At 39.7% G+C, this 19,724-nt stretch overlaps 1 protein-coding gene across 2 annotated transcripts in view; it reads right to left on the bottom strand.

The window, feature by feature from the left end:
- Positions 1 to 19,724, bottom strand: part of grid1a (glutamate receptor, ionotropic, delta 1a) — a gene marked incomplete at its 3' end in the record, with an annotated part of 383,513 nt that overhangs the window by 58,807 nt on the left and 304,982 nt on the right. For both annotated transcript variants that reach the window (XM_079832712.1, XM_079832713.1), the window contains exons 6-8: positions 15,494 to 15,667; positions 7,471 to 7,632; positions 7,192 to 7,311 (exon numbers count right to left, since the gene is read on the bottom strand). In XM_079832712.1, coding sequence (XP_079688838.1) covers positions 7,192 to 7,311; positions 7,471 to 7,632; positions 15,494 to 15,667 — 456 coding nt within the window. The remainder of the gene's footprint in view (positions 1 to 7,191; positions 7,312 to 7,470; positions 7,633 to 15,493; positions 15,668 to 19,724) is intronic.

The raw sequence follows: 19,724 nt of genomic DNA, 5'->3' as shown, positions 1-19,724 counted from the left end.
AAGCTCTGAAATCTATTAAAGGGTTAGTTCACCCAAAAATTAAAATTCTGTCATTAATTACTCACCCTCATGTCGTTCGAGACCCGTAAGACCTCCGTTCATATTCGGAACACAAATGAAGATATTTTTGTTGAAAGCTGGTGGCTGAGAAAGGCTTCAGATAGGCCTCCATTGGCATTCTGTAAACTTATACTCCCAAGACCGATAAAAGGCACTTAAAATGTCGTTACAAAGTCCATCTCACCACAGTGACTCTACAATAATCTTACGATGCGACGACAATAGTTTTTATGTGCAAAAAAAAATCAAAATAACACCTTTTTCCAACTTGTTACTGCCTTCCGTGTGTGCCTCCACGACGCATACGCGAGAATATGACGTAGCGCCGGGGTTCGGGAATCCATGAAATGCACACTTAAGCCCCATTTTGAGCACTACGCCGAGACCTAAAGAACGATCAATGTAGAAACAGCTTAGACACGCGCGTCTTCCTCTGATTGTAAACAAATGGCTTCTGGGTCATCTGTCCGAACGCCGGATCTGCGTCATATTCTCGCGCATGCGTCGTGGAGGCACACACGGAAGGCAGTAACATGTTGGAAAAAGGTGTTATTTTGATTTTTTTTCCGCACAAAAACTATTGTCGTCGCATCGTAAGATTATTGTAGAGTCACTGTGATGAGATGGACTTTGTAACGACATTTTAAGTGCCTTTTATCGGTCTTGGGAGTATAAGTGTACAGAATGCCAATGGAGGCCTATCTGAAGCCTTTCTCAGCCACCAGCTTTCAAAAAAAATATCTTCATTTGTGTTCCGAATATGAACGGAGGTCTTACGGGTGTCGAACGACATAAGGGTGAGTAATTAATGACAGAATTTTCATTTTTGGGTGAACTAACCCTTTAAATTCCCATTCATTCCTATGGGTGCCCATTTTTGTCCACAAAGGCCCAATTAAGGAGTTGTTTTTTTTCAACCACTTAACATTGTAAAATCGGGTCAATTTATTTATTTTTGTGTTCAGGTGGCAAACTTAGAAAAAGTAGCCAAGCCTTGTACCGCTCCGATTAAGGGAAGTATTTTTAAAATTAAAGAAAAAAAGATTTTGCCCACATTTGTCCCGAAGGTCCCTTTGGGGTTAAAGGGTTAGTTCACCCAAAAATGAAAATTAGCCCATGATTTACTTACCCTCAAGCCATCTAGGTGTATATGACTTTCTTCTTTCAGACAAACACAATTGGAGTTATAATAAAAAATGTCCTGGCTCTTCCAAGCTTTATAATGGCAGTAGGCAAAAAGTGTAGTGCCCACGCCTCTGGCAAAATGCTTACGTTACGTCTGACGAGCGTAACTGGTGTGCAATGTCGTCAGACGTAATGTAAGCATTTTGAACTGTGAGAGGCGAGGGCACTACACTTTTCCCTAAGTTGAATATGGAAGACGATCGGCCGGAAGCTAGATAATTTACTTTAGAAAGTTTTAAATATGGACATTTTTCTTACTCAATCGCATCGATTCACTTCAGAAGGCCTTTATTAACCCCCTGGAGCCGTGTGGAGCAGTTATGATGGATATAGATGCACTTTTATGGACTTCAAAAACAGAACAACATTCACTGCCATTATAAAGCTTGGAAGAGCCAGGACATTTTTTATTATAACTCCAATTGTGTTCGTCTGAAAGAAGAATGTCATATACACCTAGGATGACTTGAGGGAGAGTAAATCATGGGCTAATTTTCATTTTTGGGTGAACTAACCCTTTAATGCAAACTTTTTGCCATACCTGCCAATGGCCAGTGACCAGCCATAAATATTATTATTATTATTATTTATTTTATTTTTTTTACCAGCCATGAAACTATTTGTGCAAAAACAGGTTATGACACCAGCATTTTAGATACCAGTGAAAATGTCAGGTACAGAAATTTCATATAGTGTAAAATAACACTGCATAGTCTTCATTTATAAATTAAACATAGATTAATCCTTATTAAAGTTACAAAAGTTATTCAGTCAAGAGCAGAGAGTGATTTTTCTTTGTCTTTTGTTGTTTGATTAACATTAAGGATACAAAGAGCTAATGCACAGACCCAATAATACTGATACAGATGCGATTTCTTCTTGTGTTTGATTATTTCAATTGCCAAAGCTTAAACTCTTGTGATGATGCAGCACTGGCCGGTCAACTGTCCCGAACGTCATTCACGTGTGTTCACATTCAAGTTCTCAGAACAATACAATTCATTAAAATATTATCGGCCAACTGGCGATTGTCAGAGTAATGTTCTGTTTTGGCCAAGTTTCATTGTGTTTTGGTTCTGTCTGGCTAATTTGCTTGTTTGACCCAGTTTCTCAGCTTGTTTCATTAGTTATTCCGTTCACCTGTTCTGTTAATTATCTTGTTCGGTGTCGACAATGTTATAGAGTTGTTATAGAGTGTTCCTGTGTATTATTATTAAACACTATTTCCTTGTATAATTCCTGTCCTGTTGACATTGAGCAGACAATTTGAAAAGAGAGAAAAAAATAATGATTATACTGCATATATGCATGTGTAAGAAAAATAAAGAGCATTTCAGGTTTTGCCCTTTTCGTCTCACAATAAGGTATGGGCGTCCTCTGAGACCAGTGAGGTCAGCTGTATGCCTCTTTTCACAAGATGCTCAGAGACTCATTAAGGCTCTTTTCCCCCCTCCCAGATTCACCTGCAACCCCCGGTCAACCCATTGCCATGGGAACTGCTCAGGCAATTGTGCAGAGGTCACCCAGGGTTGGCTCGGCCAGACTCAAACACAATACACATGTTCCTCGAGAGACCCAAATTTAGCCTGATGTCACTCACAAAGATCAGGCACGAGATCATGTGTGTTGCTTACACTTTGGCCTTATCTTTTAGCAGCATGTGCAGGACAAAGTGTCTGCCTAGTCTGACTTGCTATTTGTTTTGTCTGTCCTTTTCTCACTCCCTTCACTTTCTTGTTTATTAAGCTCATTAAGCTGTTGAATTAATCTAGTTAACCAAAATGTCTTGTTCACAGTTGTCTCTCACTGTCAATCTGAATAATGCTTCAGAACTTAATTAATCCATCTCTCATTACTGGAAATATGATATCACTAAACTATTTATTCAGATTTATTAATTCAGTGGCTTGTCAAGTTAGTCAACCTTTTAGAGGTTTCTCTTCTCAGCACCTGCTCCCCACATGGAGGTGTTGGGCTGAACTGCTCTGAGCGGGACTGGGAGCAGATTCATCTTGTATAAGATGCTCGGTTTCCCATTCTGGATTACACCGTATGAGACAATTTAATGAAAAGAGAAGATTAAAAGAAAGTGAGCGGGGGAGACGGGGAATGACACAGATGGAATTGGTAAGAATGAGAGAGAGAGAGAGCGAGAGAGAAAATAGCATCTCAATCTTCATTATAGAGGTAGATTTCTCTACGTCTGGCTGAAAAACAACCTCCTCATTCCAAACATCCAGTATACTAGACACATTTTCTTGCTCTATAGCATGCAGGGTTGTCAGGCTAACTTCTCAGTGTGTCTGCACAGCTTGGTCATATGTGGGAATAATTTTTTTGGTCTGCTTGGAAATCAGACATGCCAGCAGAAATGTGTGTGTGTATGTGTTTTTTTTAAGGATTTCATATTATTTATTTTTACATAAGTAAATATACAGTGTTACTTTTACAAAATTTGAGAACAAAATAACAGAATTAAATTAAAATTTTATTTTAAACAATTTCAAGTGAAAATTTGATGTCAAATATACTGGACATGAGTTTTATACTAACATGCCCATATGTCCACCGATTAGGCATAACATTATGACCACTGACAGGTGAAGTGAATAACACTGATTATTTCTTCTTCACGGCACCTGTTAGTGGGCGGGATATATTAGGCAGCAAGTGACCATTTTGTTCTCAAAGTTGATGTGTTAGAAGCAGGAAAAATGGGCAAGCGTAAGGATTTGAGCGAGTTTGACAAGGGCCAAATTGTGATGGCTAGATGACTGGGTCAGAGCATCTGCAAAACTGCTGCTCTTGTGGGGTGTTCTCGGTCTGCAGTGGTAAGTACAGGGTCATGGACGGCCAAGGCTCATTGAAGCATGTGGGGAGCGAAGGCTGGCCCATGTGGTCCAATCAAACAGACGAGCTACTGTAGCTCAAATTGCTCAAGAAGTTAATGCTGGTGCTGATAGAAAGATGTCAGAATACACAGTGCATCGAAGTTTGTTGGGTATCAGGTTGCTAAGACTGACGTCATGCGGCAACGCTTCCGGGTCCAATCGCTCCATCTCATACTACAAGAAAAACAACAAACGGTGCTAATATACACATACAATGTGGTGTAATACTACAAAAAAGATATAATCATAACCTTTATCTCCATACCAAAATTCCAGATGGCCAGACAGTGATTCATCTTTTATAAATCGATAAAATATTAATGTCTGTGACGCTGTGAGCACAGAGCCTGTTGTGTAGACTGTAAGTATTTAAAATGTTTAACTTTTTAAAATGTTTGATGTTTAATATGAATAAATAGCGCTCATAAACGGCCGTCGATGGCATTCTCAAGTGAAACGAGTTGAGGCTTGGACCCAGAAACTACGTTCTTTACGCCACGACTTAACAAGCGGATAGGGCTACATAGCTGCAGACCAGTCAGGGTGCCCATGCTGACCCCTGTCCACTGCTGAAAGCGCCAACAGTGGGCACGTGAGCATCAGAACTGGACCATGGAGAAATGGAAGAAGGTGGCCTGGTCTGATGAATCACGCTTTCTTTTACATCACGTGGATGGCTGGGTGCGTGTGCGTCGCTTACCTGGGGAACACATGGCACCAGGATGCACTATGGGAAGAAGGCAAGCTGGCGGAGGCAGTGTGATGCTTTGGGCAATGTTCTGCTGGGAAACCTTGGGTCCTGCATGTGGATGTTACTTTGACACTTACCACCTACCTAAGCATTGTTGTAGACCATGTACACCCTCTCATGGAAACGGTATTCCCTGGTGGCTGTGGCCTCTTTCAGAAGGATAATGTGCCCTGCCACAAAGCAAAAATGGTTCAGGAATGGTTTGAGGAGCACAATGAGTTTAAGGTGTTGACTTGGCCTCCAAATTCCCCAGATCTCAATCCAATCGAGCATCTGTAGGATATGCTGAACAAACAAGTCCGATCCATGGAGACCCCACCTCACAACTTACAGGACATAAAGGATCTGCAGCTAACATCTTGTTGCCAGATACCACAGCACATCTTCTGGGGTCTAGTGGAGTCCATGTCCCGACGGGTCAGGGGTGTTTTGGCAGCAAAGCTGGACCAACCCAATATTAGGAGGTCTTAATAGGTCATAATGTTATGCCTTATCGGTGTATTTGTGAACCTGGACCACCATTTTTTGATATTGAGATTTATACATCATCTGAAAGTTGAATAAATAAGTTGAATAAACAATATTTGGCCAAGATACAACTATTTAAAAAATCTGGAATCTTAGGGTGAAAAAGTGAAAAAAAAATTAAAATACTGAGAAAATTGCCTTTAAAGTTGTCCAAATTAAGTCCTTAGCAATGCATATTACTACTAATAATATATATATTTTTATATATTTAAGGTAGGAAATTTACAAAATATTTTCATAGAACATGATCTTTACTTAATATCCTAATGATTTTTGGCATAAAAGAACAATTTATAATTTGGACCGATACAATGTATTGTTGGCTACTGCCACAAATATACCCGTGCAACTTCATATATTATATATAATAATAGGGTCATATAATATATATATATATATATATATATATATATATATATATATATATATATATATATATATATATATATATATATATATATATATATATATATATATATATATATACATACATACATACATACATACACACACATTGTTCAGTGGTATTTCTTACTACCTCACTGACTAATTCTAATTCTTATATTATTCTTATTTTTTCTTAAATGTGCTATTATGTTTGTTACTGTGTAAAAAATTATGTTCAATAACTGAATATTCAATAAAATTCAATATTATTATATTTTTGAACAGTGGATATTATCTTGCCCCCCTCCTGATTGAATGAAGGAATGAATAAATAAATAAATGAGGTATGGAGAGGAGATAGTGGAAAGATTAAAATGCAGGAAGAGTATCATGTGATGTGCAAAGTGCCTCTATATGGCTTCAGAGAGCCTTGAGGAGGAGACATCATTTTAAGAAGAGATCAGAGCAGGGGATGCATATTCATGCTGATGGACAGCAGGACATGTGTATGTTTATTAGCTGTCAGTGTAACGGGCAGTAGGGGTGCTTCAGTATGTGTGTGCGTGTGAGTGTGAAGTCATTAGCTCTCTCTGTTTCTTGCCAGAGGGAATAGTCGCATTCATCTCACACACTCACTAATATCCAGGCAACAAAATTGCGATTGTTTGGTGTGTGATAGACCCGGCAGCCCTGCTAATGACCACAGCCATGTTGCAAAGCACTTCCACTGCCCTGCGAGCATGTGTGTATGAGTGCTTGCGCATCAGAGAGATAAAAGAGAACTAGAGACAGATAGAGAAAAAAAGTGATAGATTCATCAGCTCTGATGGGTACATTTGAATCTGTTGAAGTTTGTGTGTTTTTGTGAGATTTAATGAACTCTGAGCTATTTGTCTGTGTGAGTGAAAGTATCTTGGCCATGTTCCATGTCAGTGCCTTCAGTTCCAAAACACAGCAGGACCCAACATTCTGTCGCTCATCTTGTCTCTGTCTGTCTGTCTGTCTGTCGGTCTCGCTCATCTCGCGTACAGTCCACAACACACTGATTTCTGCCAAAAACGGTGAAAAATACTATGCATGTCTATCAAGCAAACAGGTCCAGGTAGAAACTGGTCTCCAGCGGGGTTTAAAAACAAAGGACAGTATCCTGCATACCGTATAGTGCGCCAGTAGTGGTTCTATGTCATTTTAACTATTGTGCTATTTTGGGGGGCACTTATTTTATGCCTCAAATGTCACATGCATTGCCATTTTCTGAACAGGATGATGATCAAGATGAGAAAGCTTTGGGAAATCACAGCATTACAGGCCGGGTTTCCCCATAACATGCCAAAAAGTGCTGTTAAAATAATTATGCCATTCTCACCCTTCCACAAGATTTAAACTCACCCGCTTTACATCTTTTCCAAACGTCTCACTGTAACTGGTCCCCAGGATCTCAAACTGGACATGAGAGTTTGCGCCATTGCTTCGGAAGTCCATTAAACCAGTGAGCCCAGAAATCCGTCCCTGAAGAGAACGACAAATAATTCATATAATTCAAATAATTCATCATTCAAACCAGACCAGTTTAATTGAAGACAATTGAACTTTACTAGGCTGAACTGAAGGGAACTAAACCAGATCGGATTAAGTGTAAGTGAGATTAATTGTAAAGTGACTTTAGACCTTTTGGATGGTGTCCAGCATGGACCAGCCTCCATTCCAGGGCTTGGTTGACTTCCTCATGCAGTTCAGACTGGCCATGCTGTGCCACTTCCTGTCCTCTAACTTCCGATAGAAGGCATTGGCCAACATCAGCACACTGTCATACAGGTACAGGCTAGACACCTAGAGACACATATACCGAACAAATGTTGGAATTATATATATTTTTTACATGCACATCTAACACCAGTTACACTTGATCTGACCTGACAATGCATAAGGTCATGTAAACATCATAATGAGATGGTTCTCCCAAAAATGAAAATTCTGTTATCACTCATTAACCCTCATGTAAGACTTTCTTCACACTCCAGTCAAGTAGGCGGCGGACATATTAACCTGCTTCTTCATAGTGTTTTACAGTTCTCGAACAAATCATTCGTTTGAACTGGTTCTTTTTAGTGAACAGGTTGAACCTCACTTTTGGACATGCCTGAGAGTCACTAAGTCTTGAAATCAGCCAATATTACGTATATAATCCTATGATGCGTTTTTTTGCCAACCCATTCAACGTTCCAGTTAGTCCAACAGTACACTGAACTGAGAACAATACGGATATGTCCGACATGATAAGAACTGTCTCCCGAGGGTTTGATAAAGGGGGCAAAATGTATGTTTCTGATGTCTTTTGCTGAAAAGCATAAAGTATAACAAATAAAACGTATTGGAAAATATAACTGTAATCCGATGGCAGTAGTTCTCAAGTCAACAGCAGTATACTGATAGAAATTTAAGAGACAGTTAATGTTTACAACATTTCTCGAGTCACCATTACACTGAACAGAGGAAATCGTTCGGACTCGGACATGTCCGCAAAGAACTGGCGAGCTGCTGATACAAGTAAGCTGAACTGAGCAGTTGACTTGAATCAGGGGCTGAAATTAATGATTTAAAAAAAAAAAGTTTTATGTTTCTTCTTGGTTTGTGTAAAAAGGTGAGTTGGTTAAGACTAGTTTAACATCTGTGTTTCAAATCATTATTGGGTGCTTTAACAATAGCATTGCGTATATGACATCATTGCATCATTACGTAAACTGGTGAATCGTTCTTTGAACCAGTTCATTGAAACGAACTGTCCAAAAGAACCAGTTTGCGGAAAAGAATCAGGCTATTTGTAGGGGTGTCCGAAACCATAGTGGATGTTATTGAGAGCACTCATTCAATCCCACAATGCATCGCAACAATGAGTGTACTGATGTAAGCTCGATGTACGAACTCAGTGTCTGAATTCACTCACTCGGGTTTCATTCACTCCTTCAAGTGGACTATATTAGTTAAATAATGTAGGGAATATTAAATGAGAGTATAGGGGGCGATTTTGAACACAGCATCGGACATTAATCGGACTACTTCTGGCGTTTGAATGGCATACCAATGTAAAAATGTGAATTTACACCACCTACTGGACTGTAGTGTGAAGCACAAAGGAAAGCAATAGTAGAGACAGCAATTTTACTATACAATTGCTTACATTTAACTGATATCAAGTTGTGTTTCATCAAAACCAATCCAATACATATTAAGTTTTTACATTTTCTCCTTCTGAGTTCTGCAAAAGATAGAAGTTAGTCATACAGGTTTGAAATCACATAAGGATAACAGAGTTTACATATAGTGGGGTGAACATTCCTTTTAAACTGTTTTCTTTTATCGAGTAAAGATCATAAATGGTTTAAGCACAACCCAATCGGTACACATCATTTTTATTTTTATTTTCATTGCAGCTTATTCAATCTGCATATGTCTTGTGTGGATATCTGTTTAGTAATTTCAAAATATCATGCAAGCGTGGCTTTTATAATCATAGTTATCAGTGTTTTGTTGTACGTCAATGCACTCAGTCCCTAATAAGGGTGCCTACACACTAGAGTTTACGTCAGAGAACAATGCAATGGTGTGTTATTGGGAAAGTGAAGTGCTTCATCATGCAACCAAAAATAAAAGCATCCATTGACCAATGAGAGGTCCAGTTGAAATTCAGTCCAGAATTCTGCTTGATTGCAGATTGACTTGGTTGTTTTCACACCCTCAAAACCATTCTTGTGTACTGCTATCTGTCAAACGCTCTGTCAGTTTCTCCAGTGTTTAGGCGACCTTAGTCTAAAAACATTTAAAAATGTAGTTGAGTTGGGCTGAATGACCAAAACACATTCTAAAATTGTTCTCTAACTTGAAAGACAGATTGAGTGTGTGAATGTGTCTGCTGACTCTCTCTTTGAGACATAGTGCACGAGGAAAAGAAAGAGCGTTGCAGGAGATTTTTGCATGACTCCGTTCCTGCAGAGAGCAGCTGTCATGCTGAGAGACACCTGGAGAGAGAAAAGACACCCTCAACGACAGCACTGTTATCGTCAAGGAGACAAGAGTATGGGGGCCGCACAGCCAAACTCAATGTCCCTTCAGACATGTGATACTGACAAAACAACACACTTATGAGCAGATCAATGTGTAGAGAGAGGGAATGGAAGCATGATTGAGAGAGGAAAGAGTCCATGTGAATGATGTTGGGAGGAATGAAAAACACTGTACTGTCCTAAATGTTTTCTCGTTCAAGAATATAAGTCACAATAAAAAAAGGAATCACAATTCCCTTTTTAACGCTAACTTCAAAAAACTTTTGCCTCTGTATCACCATCTGTAATTGAAAAATGTTTTGTGAATCTGTTTTGTTTTTAATGTACACACAATAATGTAAATCTTTAAACCAAATAACTTGTGTAAATATAAAGCAGTATATATCACTATATATATCACTTCAAGTTGATATATTTATGTAAAGTCTGAAAGTGTTATAATTTGCCTAGGCAGAGACTTAACTGATATATACACTCACCTAAAGGATTATTAGGAACACCTGTTCAATTTCTCATTAATGCAATTATCTAATCAACCAATCACATGGCAGTTGCTTCAATGCATTTAGGGGTGTGGTCCTGGTCAAGACAATCTCCTGAACTCCAAACTGAATGTCAGAATGGGAAAGAAAAGTGATTTAAGCAATTTTGAGCGTGGCATGGTTGTTGGTGCCAGGCGGGCCGGTCTGAGTATTTCACAATCTGCTCAGTTACTGGGATTTTCACGCACAATCATTTCTAGGGTTTACAAAGAATGGTGTGAAAAGGGAAAAACATCCAGTATGCGGCAGTCCTGTGGGTGTGGGTGATGCCTTGTTGATGCTAGAGGTCAGCGGAGAATGGGCCGACTGATTCAAGCTGATAGAAGAGCAACTTTGACTGAAATAACCACTTGTTACAACCGAGGTATGCAGCAAAGCATTTGTGAAGCCACAACACACACAACCTTGAGGCGGATGGGCTACAACAGCAGAAGACCCCACCGGGTACCACTCATCTCCACTACAAATAGGAAAAAGAGGCTACAATTTGCACGAGCTCACCAAAATTGGACAGTTGAAGACTGGAAAAATGTTGCCTGGTCTGATGAGTCTCGATTTCTTTTGAGACATTCAGATGGCAGAGTCCGAATTTGGCGTAAACAGAATGAGAACATGGATCCATCATGCCTTGTTACCACTGTGCAGGCTGGTGGTGGTGGTGTAATGGTGTGGGGGATGTTTTCTTGGCACACTTTAGGCCCCTTAGTGCCAATTGGGCATCGTTTAAAAGCCACGGCCTACCTGAGCATTGTTTCTGACCATGTCCATCCCTTTATGACCACCATGTACCCATCCTCTGATGGCTACTTCCAGCAGGATAATGCACCATGTCACAAAGCTCGAATCATTTCAAATTGGTTTCTTGAACATGACAATGAGTTCACTGTACTAAAATGGCCCCCACAGTCACCAGATCCTCAACCCAATAGAGCATCTTTGGGATGTGGTGGAACGGGAGCTTCGTGCCCTGGATGTGCATCCCACAAATCTCCATCAACTGCAAGATGCTATTCTATCAATATGGGCCAACATTTCTAAAGAATGCTTTCAGCACCTCGTTGAATCAATGCCACGTAGAATTAAGGCAGTTCTGAAGGCGAAAGGGGGTCAAACACAGGATTAGTATGGTGTTCCTAATAATCATTTAGGTGAGTGTATGCAATTGTATGGACACTTTAAAATCAAATTTAAAATTGTTTAGTTTTACAACACATGCAATTAAGTCATATATGCCAGTAAGCCAAAATCAAAGTGATTGCATTTTAAATGCATTTTTAGTACTCAATTCAGTCAAGCATAACTGTATACACACATATAGCTGCAGGCGTACAACTGTGACTGTGTTTACTGCACGGCCAACTTGCCACCAATGGTTCACTAAAATCTTAAGTGCAATATGTGGTATAAAGAAATGGAGAATGATCATAATTTACTCTGCTGAAGCTGGCAACCGTATCCACAACCATTCTTACTTACACTGTGTTCATGTTTGTCTGGGTTTGCAGCCGAGGCACAATCTGTTTGCTCATGTAAGATTCGTGTGAATGCAAAAAATGCTAATGTGCCAGTGACATAAGGTCACATGGTTTTGATTGCTGATGCTCCTCATTCGTCCCCTAAGAAGAAAGAGACTTCAGAATGCCCTGCCAGCTGTACGATTAGTCAGACATTTCCTTGACATGGATTTAAAGCTTCGAAAGCCCTGTGAGACTGTGGAATTATGAGTCAAGGCCCACAAGTGAGATAAAACGTGTTAGACTTGCACAGCTACTAAGTAACAAATAACATGAATCGGTGACTTAACTTCTCTGTGTGCTTCTGTGTGAATTCGAGCAAGCCAGCATGATTCCTAACACTGTTGAATGACTTGTTTTAAAACCAGCATGTCTCTCACTCTCACTGAGAATTGCAGATACCACACTGCATCCAATGCACTGAAAAGTGACTTTCAATTTGGTATACTATCAAAGAGGTCTACAAAAAAAAAAAAGCTATCTGTTAGCATTCACATTCTTCTCAATGTCAGTTGCTGGTGCAGGCACAAGGAAGTACATGCTTTTAAAACGGACCATTTTCTCATGGGCTTACTTTCTTAAGGCTTTGTGTCCACCAAAGCGTTTTTAGCCAGCTGAAAACGCTAAGCGCTCTGCTGAAAACGCCTAGCTGTGAGTGCTTGGTCATTGATAAAAAAAGATGAATTATTATTAATTATTAGCATAAGTAAAATTATTTTGTAATATACAGTACTAGTACTAGTGACGACATCAGTGATTCCATTATTGGCTGCTTCGTTGTAGGGGGCGTAATGTGTAGTAGTAGGTGTAACTTGTAGTGGCCTAGTTTGTAATAATGTGGGACGCAGTCGGATACACTTGGAACTTCCCTTGATCCATTGAACGAGGCCTATCCACCTTATTTTGCTACATGGAAGTAAGCTGTTTTTTGGGAATATGCGAGACTTTGATTCATTAGCTGCTATAGGTAAAAAAAAAAAACTAGAACAACAAAATGCAGTAAACGGGAAAACTACTTGTGCTACAAACCAGTGTGTTTATAATTATGACAATATATTAAAGGGGTCCTGTTATGCCCCTTTTACAAAGTCTCTAATTTGTTTCTGGGGTGTACTAGGATAAGTTATCATGCTTAATTTTTCAAAAAACAAATTATATTTCACATATTTACATTATTGCAGAACCTCTCTGTCTGTCTCAAATGCTCTGTATAGTTCCTCTTTCGATGTAGCCCCTCCTTCCAAAATATGAAGTGCATTATCATTGGCGAACCGCTTAAACATGTTCTGGAAATGTCACTCCCCTTCCCATAACCATGACTTTCTTCTGCTCAGGTGTAAAAATTAACGATGGCGTCGATCTTAACATACCAATTTGAGCCCGATTCAGACACTGAAAATGTTTACGAACAAGAGGATCGTAGAACCTTTGTAAGCACAGATTTTACAGGATGTTTAAGAGTGGTAAGAAGAATTGGTGAACAGTCTTAAGAAAGCGAGAGCTTACAAAAATGAGAGCTCCGTAGCTAAACACAACATCAACACTGTGGAATTAGCTAGCAGGCTAGCGGAGCAAAATAACTTTGCACTTTGTTTACATAGTAGCAATAACATAAAACTGTTAATAGAAAATACAACAACAAATATTAAAACATACTTATGGGTTATGATCCATGCACATTCGATTTTAGCTGTCCTCTGTAAAACGTGCAGCACACAGATAAACATTGGGGATATAATGTTCAGGAAATACATTTTAACCACTTCAACCACCGTTTGTTTGTTCTAAGTTTGTCTGCCTTAGGAAGGCCAAACAAAAGGGTTTTGGAACCTGGGTGGAAAAAAACAGCATCTCTTCGATATGGCAACCACACACTACTAAAGCAGACCTTCTTCGTCTTAGCACTTCTTTGCCCCGCCCCCTTTTTTCCATATTCCATGGATGATGATTATTTAACTGAGTGACATTGTGACTTCACAAGATCCAGCTTGCTGTAGTCCCAATAAGCCATTTGTTGTAGTTCTTGAAAAGTGTTTTGTACATCTACAAATACTTCCAAATACTGAAACAAGATATAAATAATTTATTATCCTCAAATTGAAATTTTACCAGTTTGAATTGGAATGACATTCCCAACTCTAAATTCAATCCCCACACTCCATCTTGCATGTTTATAAAATTTCTTAGCGCTGTATTTCCTTGTAGGAATCATCAGTTTTGTACTAATTCCTTGTCACCTTTGCTGCCTAATGTCAACTCCTTCTCCAACCATTTATGAACTGTCAATGCAAAAAACCTAACCATCCATAACAAAACAAAGGACACTATATGAGCAAATGCAGCGATGCCATGTGTTACTAAATTTCTAGTTGTAAACATTTTGAGAATGGAACAATTTCGATGACACAAGCTTTAAATCTGAATGAATAAAACAAAACAACAAAATTAAGACATCAAATAGATGGATAAAACCATGTCACCGACAGAGCTTTTGTTCAGCGTTGCGTGAACTGTCAGCATGGCGCATGGAGACCCATGGCCCGAGGGCTCGGAATCACAATGCTGCAACCTCTTGAGTTAATTAAAACAGCCATTCTGCCACAGCAAAGATTCAATCTCTTACTCTTTTCAATCTGCACTGTATCGTTAGTACCAATGGAAGGGCGAGAGGCGTCCCCGAGGCTCCTAACATCTCGCATATCTCCTCCTCTTTTCTGTAAAGGACTTATTTGTCCTTTTGTGGTGCTGCTTCGGCATTAGCTGGTACGCAGCCTTCTTCCTTCATGAATTATTGAGACACTGAGCCCCAGAGAAAAGACACATGGATTTGCCATCTGCTCTAAAAGAGGGAAATGGATTCTAAGACCCAAATAAGGTTTGCATATAGCCAAAAACAGATACAGTGTTTTAATATTGCGTAAGTGGGAGGCGAAAGTTTTCACAATTACAGCATACCGTCTGTGACTTAACAAGATCATATTTGTTAACGGGTAAAACCATCAGGGTTTTGAATTAAGATTCTAGAGAAATTAAATGATACAACCAAGAAAATAAACATGACAGTTACTGCAGTCATTATGCAGCGTCACATATACTTCTAAACTGCAAATGCAAAACTGTAATAAAAAAACAATTACAGATAAATTCAGACTTGAGCTACTGGAATAAATCAATTCACTGAACTCCTTTGCTGCAAGAAAGTAGCTGCCAAGGATCTTAAATGTACTATGAATACAATATAACCTTTCGTAAAAGGCCACAGATATGACATTTCTTGTAAATCATGCCGCTTTTAGCATCTCAATGCAAAGAAATTCATCTTTGTTAAGGATAGCCTTGTAGCCAGAACTTCAGGTAACCTCTGATAAAAAGAGACTGTCTGAAGCGAAGAGCTGCGGTTTGTTTTGTTTTTATGTGCTGTTTAGGTTGAGGGTTTATCTGAAATAGATTATACTACAAAAATAGGCCATCTGAGGCTGAGACTACATTGAAAATGGCCTGATTTGACCTTGACCTCCAGATCTCTTTCTGATGAATAATAATTAATTCACTGTGCTCTTGAAAAGATACGCACCTCTAGAGATTGCAGGTATCCTTCCTGTGGGTCGCAAAGAAGCGAGGAGATACGATGATTATTCCTCATGCAGCGGATGTTGGTGTCCCTCCACAGGGGGAAGATCTGCCGGATCACTGTCATCCGGCCCAGAGCGCTGTGGACAAGCTCCATGATCTCCGTGTCACTAACCTCCTACACTCAGATAAAGAAAGAGAGACACACACACATTCACAATGATATAGTGTGAAGACTGGCATATTAAAACCTACTGGCATAAAAAAGCCACCAAACAAACACATTAATCCCCTGGCTGCACTGAGGACTGTCCCTGCAAATAGAGAGCATTGCTTTGGTTCAAAAGCATTAAATATCCCTGCGGAAAAAAGTTCAAAAAAAGCTGGTTTTAAGCTGACCTAAAACCTCTGTAAAACTTAGACTGTTTTTTTATTTTATTTTATTTATTAAATAAATAAATTAGGCATCATACACTTGCCCAATGAGTGCAGTGAATGGTTATAGAGAAAAAGTGGACACATACTGCACAAAACGACTGAGGATCACACACTACCAGACTTTCAAGTAATTCTGAACACAACAAAGTTGTGCAAATGTGGGTTCTAAAATTTACTCAAACTCTCAAACATGCACTGCATCCAAAATTGAGTACTTTCCTACTATATAGTAAAAAAAAATCAGTATGCCAGCAGAGTAGTATGTCCGAATCTATAGAATTTGAAAAACAGTAGTCATAACCCGGATGACCAGCTACTTCCGAAAAAAATTCTGAAGTGTGCATTTGATGGACACTTTACTATCCCATGAGGACACAGGAAAGGATTTATGAATGGTGAAGCAACAATGAATCGATGCAACTGACGCTGGTAAGTCACATAACAGTAAAAACAAAGCGAATGCGTGCATCTGAATTTTTTTCATACAAAATAAAAAATACTTTTTAAAGTAAGTTCAAATTCAATTGTAGTACCTACTCAGTATGCAATTTCGGATGCAGCGATGGAATCTGAAACTAAAAAAAAGTTTGTCTCCACTATGCTTTTTTTTGTGTGAAACCTGTTGACTTTGACTGCACAAAATCTGTATCTGTAGCCAGCTCAGAAAGAAGTGTGTGATCTTAATGCAGTGATTGCAGTGTAAATATTTCTCTTCAACCAGCCTACATTGCTTTGCGTAAATGCATAAATCTCTTGCTAGTCAGAGTAGCAGAAGTGGGTATTCAATTTGTATAGCACTTTTCACAACTTCGTTTCATAACATATTAGCATCAAAACATATCAATCAGAAGTCAAAAGTGCCTCGGTCTTACCAAGAAATAAAACTGAGAAAATAAAGGCCTGTCTATTTAAAATGTAAAGCATATAGTTTAGTTCATATAGTCCTTGAGTTCAATTCATAAAATCACACTGGAATAGCTAAAACCTCAGGGAGTTAAGAATTAAACCTATTCTCTCAACTACTTTCAGGAATGTGATGTACAACATATGAAGGAAAAATAATGACAGCAATGATGGATTGGTCCCTCTGAGAATACGCTGCCCAAAGTCAAAACACAAGTGGAATCTGTATGCCAAGCCACTCTATAAGATGGCGCATCCACTCATTCAGATTTTTGCTTCGGAGTCAAGTGGTTGTGTACAGAGATCACTCTCTTCCTATCACAAAGAGTGTTTCTTGGTTCTAAAAGAGCTTGCAATCGAGAGGATATCTCTCTTACTGGAGAGAAAGTTCATTCAGCTGTGTTTCGCCTCCAAGTTCAATGCACAGTTAAGGGCAGCGATTACCCCTGGGCACTTTGACGTAAAAGAGCAGATTTCCCTAAATGAGCAAGCATGGGCTAGCCTGACGTCGTCATACTCAGATTCTAGTCATAATATGAGTCTGATACTGCTCCATTGGGCTGGGATTATGGGGTGAGATTTAACCGAACCAGGAAAGTGTTTAACGGTAGTGTTTCTTACATTTATTGAATATAGAATTGTGGTATCGCATGTAAAAAGATCCAATTACGAATTAAAAAAAAAAAAATCCTCATGCTCTCACAAAACTGTTCTGCACTACAGTAGGTTTAAATAGTGCCTCTGCTCTCTAAGAAAGTGGTTCTCAACTGGTTTGGCCATGGGACCCACATTTTCCCATGGTCATTAAAGGTGCTCTAAGCGATGTCACGCGTTTTTAGGCAAAACATTTTTTGTCACATATAGCAAAAATCTCCTCACTATCCTCTACCTGCCTGTCCCCTGAACACACTGTAAAAAACCCGGTTTCTGTAGTCATCACAAGCTCCACAAACGGCAACAAAAACAAGCTTGGGCAGTCTGGACAACGAAACATAATAAACAGTGCTCCAGCCAATAACCCACAAGAATGATTTGGGGGTGGAGGTTTGGGGTTAGTGCGCGTGCACATGAAGGGGTGTGTGTAGAAGAGAGAAGCATAAAGAGGGAAGATCGAATTATATGATTTTGATATGGTCGACACACGACTAAAGAGACGACGTTCTGATGAACAACTTGCAACAAAAAGGAGAAGGAACGCGCAAAGTCACGAATTTACATCGGAAAAGCCTTCGAAAGGTGGCGAGAACTCCGGCGGCAGAAGGGCTTCTAATCAGGAAAAACGGAGGGGAGGGAGACGAGGAGGAGACATTTATAAGGTTCCCACACACATTAATCCCACACACATTTATAAGGTTCTACAGCTTGCACCTCCCTGCGACGCCTGGCGCTAGGGTGCTCCAGTCCTAGTTGTGCCCGGTCTCCGGCTTCACACTAGGGCAGGCGCTACCCTCGGTGTGGCCTAGTGGGTACTCGTTCCCCAAATTCGTTGTTCCGACGCGGTGCGAGTTCCCTCGAAAGGGAACGGCTCGGGTTATGTATATAACCCTTGTTCCCCGAGAAAGGGAACGAGCACTGCGTCTCATCGCCACACCTCCGCACGCCTGGAGCGCATGCTTCATCGCGATAATTGCCGTTGCTATGCGCCGGCCCCCCTTATGTAGCTTCCGGGTATGCCGTCACATACTACGTCATGATGCAACACCAATCAGGATTGGAATAGTTTCATTCATACTTCAGACACACGCTGTTGCTAAGGGAGCGTCCCCAAATTCGTCGTTCCGACGCAGTGCTCGTTCCCTTTCTCAGGGAACAAGGGTTATATACATAACCCGAGCCGTAAATACTGTCTCTCTTCTTCTTCTGTGTGACAAGCGAGTGTCAGAAGCGTAAAGTGCCGCAGCACCACCTTGTGTACCGGGAGCGCTATCTACTGAATTTGCACGTTCACTCTGCGCATCGCCTGTGAAAATTGCTTGGGTGTAAACACTCAAGACGCGTCAAAAAACATCACGAAAAACGCTGCCGATAAGCGTGCACGATATTCGTCGCGGTGTGTACAGGCCTTAACAGTTGGCGTCTGGTAAAAAAAAGTAGCCTATAGTAGCAAGAGAATACGTGGAGATCACAGTGCTGAGATGACTCACAGGAATGCTGGGAGTTCACAAGTAACCTCCAAACACATTCATCAAAACAGCCCAACATACAAATAATCTCTTATACAAGTCCCAGGTGAAGGTATTAATTATTCATGACAATACAACTTTTTACTGATTAACTGATCAAGGTGACATTAAACAGCTTCTGATGTCACTGTCTGTAATTAAATCACCGCAGATGTTTGAATCCCTGAACATGCTGCATGAAATCTGTCATTTAATTAAACTTCAGACGTTTGTGACAGTGAGAGAATATTCTGACATCTAATAAAGGTCAGAGCCCCGGAATATAGCTTAAGACACACCTGTACACGAGCTTGAGCTTAATGAAACGATGACATCACAGGGAAAACAGAGTTCATATTTTCCCCCTCAATATTTCATTTAAATTATTTCCAGTAAAATTGTTTATTTGGCATCATTTGTATGAAACTTGACTGTGTTTCAAACACTGATAAACCAAATCCAGGTTAAAATGAATGAACTATACTAGACAATCTGCCATGAGTCATGACCTTGATGAATGAAAACCGTAGAGGCTTATTTGTGTTCATAGTTGTTGTGTTGACCTTCATGTATGCTTTGTGTTGAGGCACAAGCAAATTATTCAGCTTCAATTGAGGATAAGGGACAAACAGAAGCATCACAGCGATGTGAACATCTAAACCTCTCTTGCTCAACCTTTAAGGTAATGAATCATGAATTGCTTTGTTTTTACAATTTCTAGGTTTAATGTGA

The sequence above is a fragment of the Gobio gobio genome (assembly GCF_949357685.1).
Source record: "Gobio gobio genome assembly, chromosome: 13".
Classification (NCBI taxonomy): Eukaryota; Metazoa; Chordata; class Actinopteri; order Cypriniformes; family Gobionidae; genus Gobio; species Gobio gobio.
Note: the sequence above shows the minus strand (reverse complement) of the source record. Positions and strands in the feature narration are given on the sequence as shown.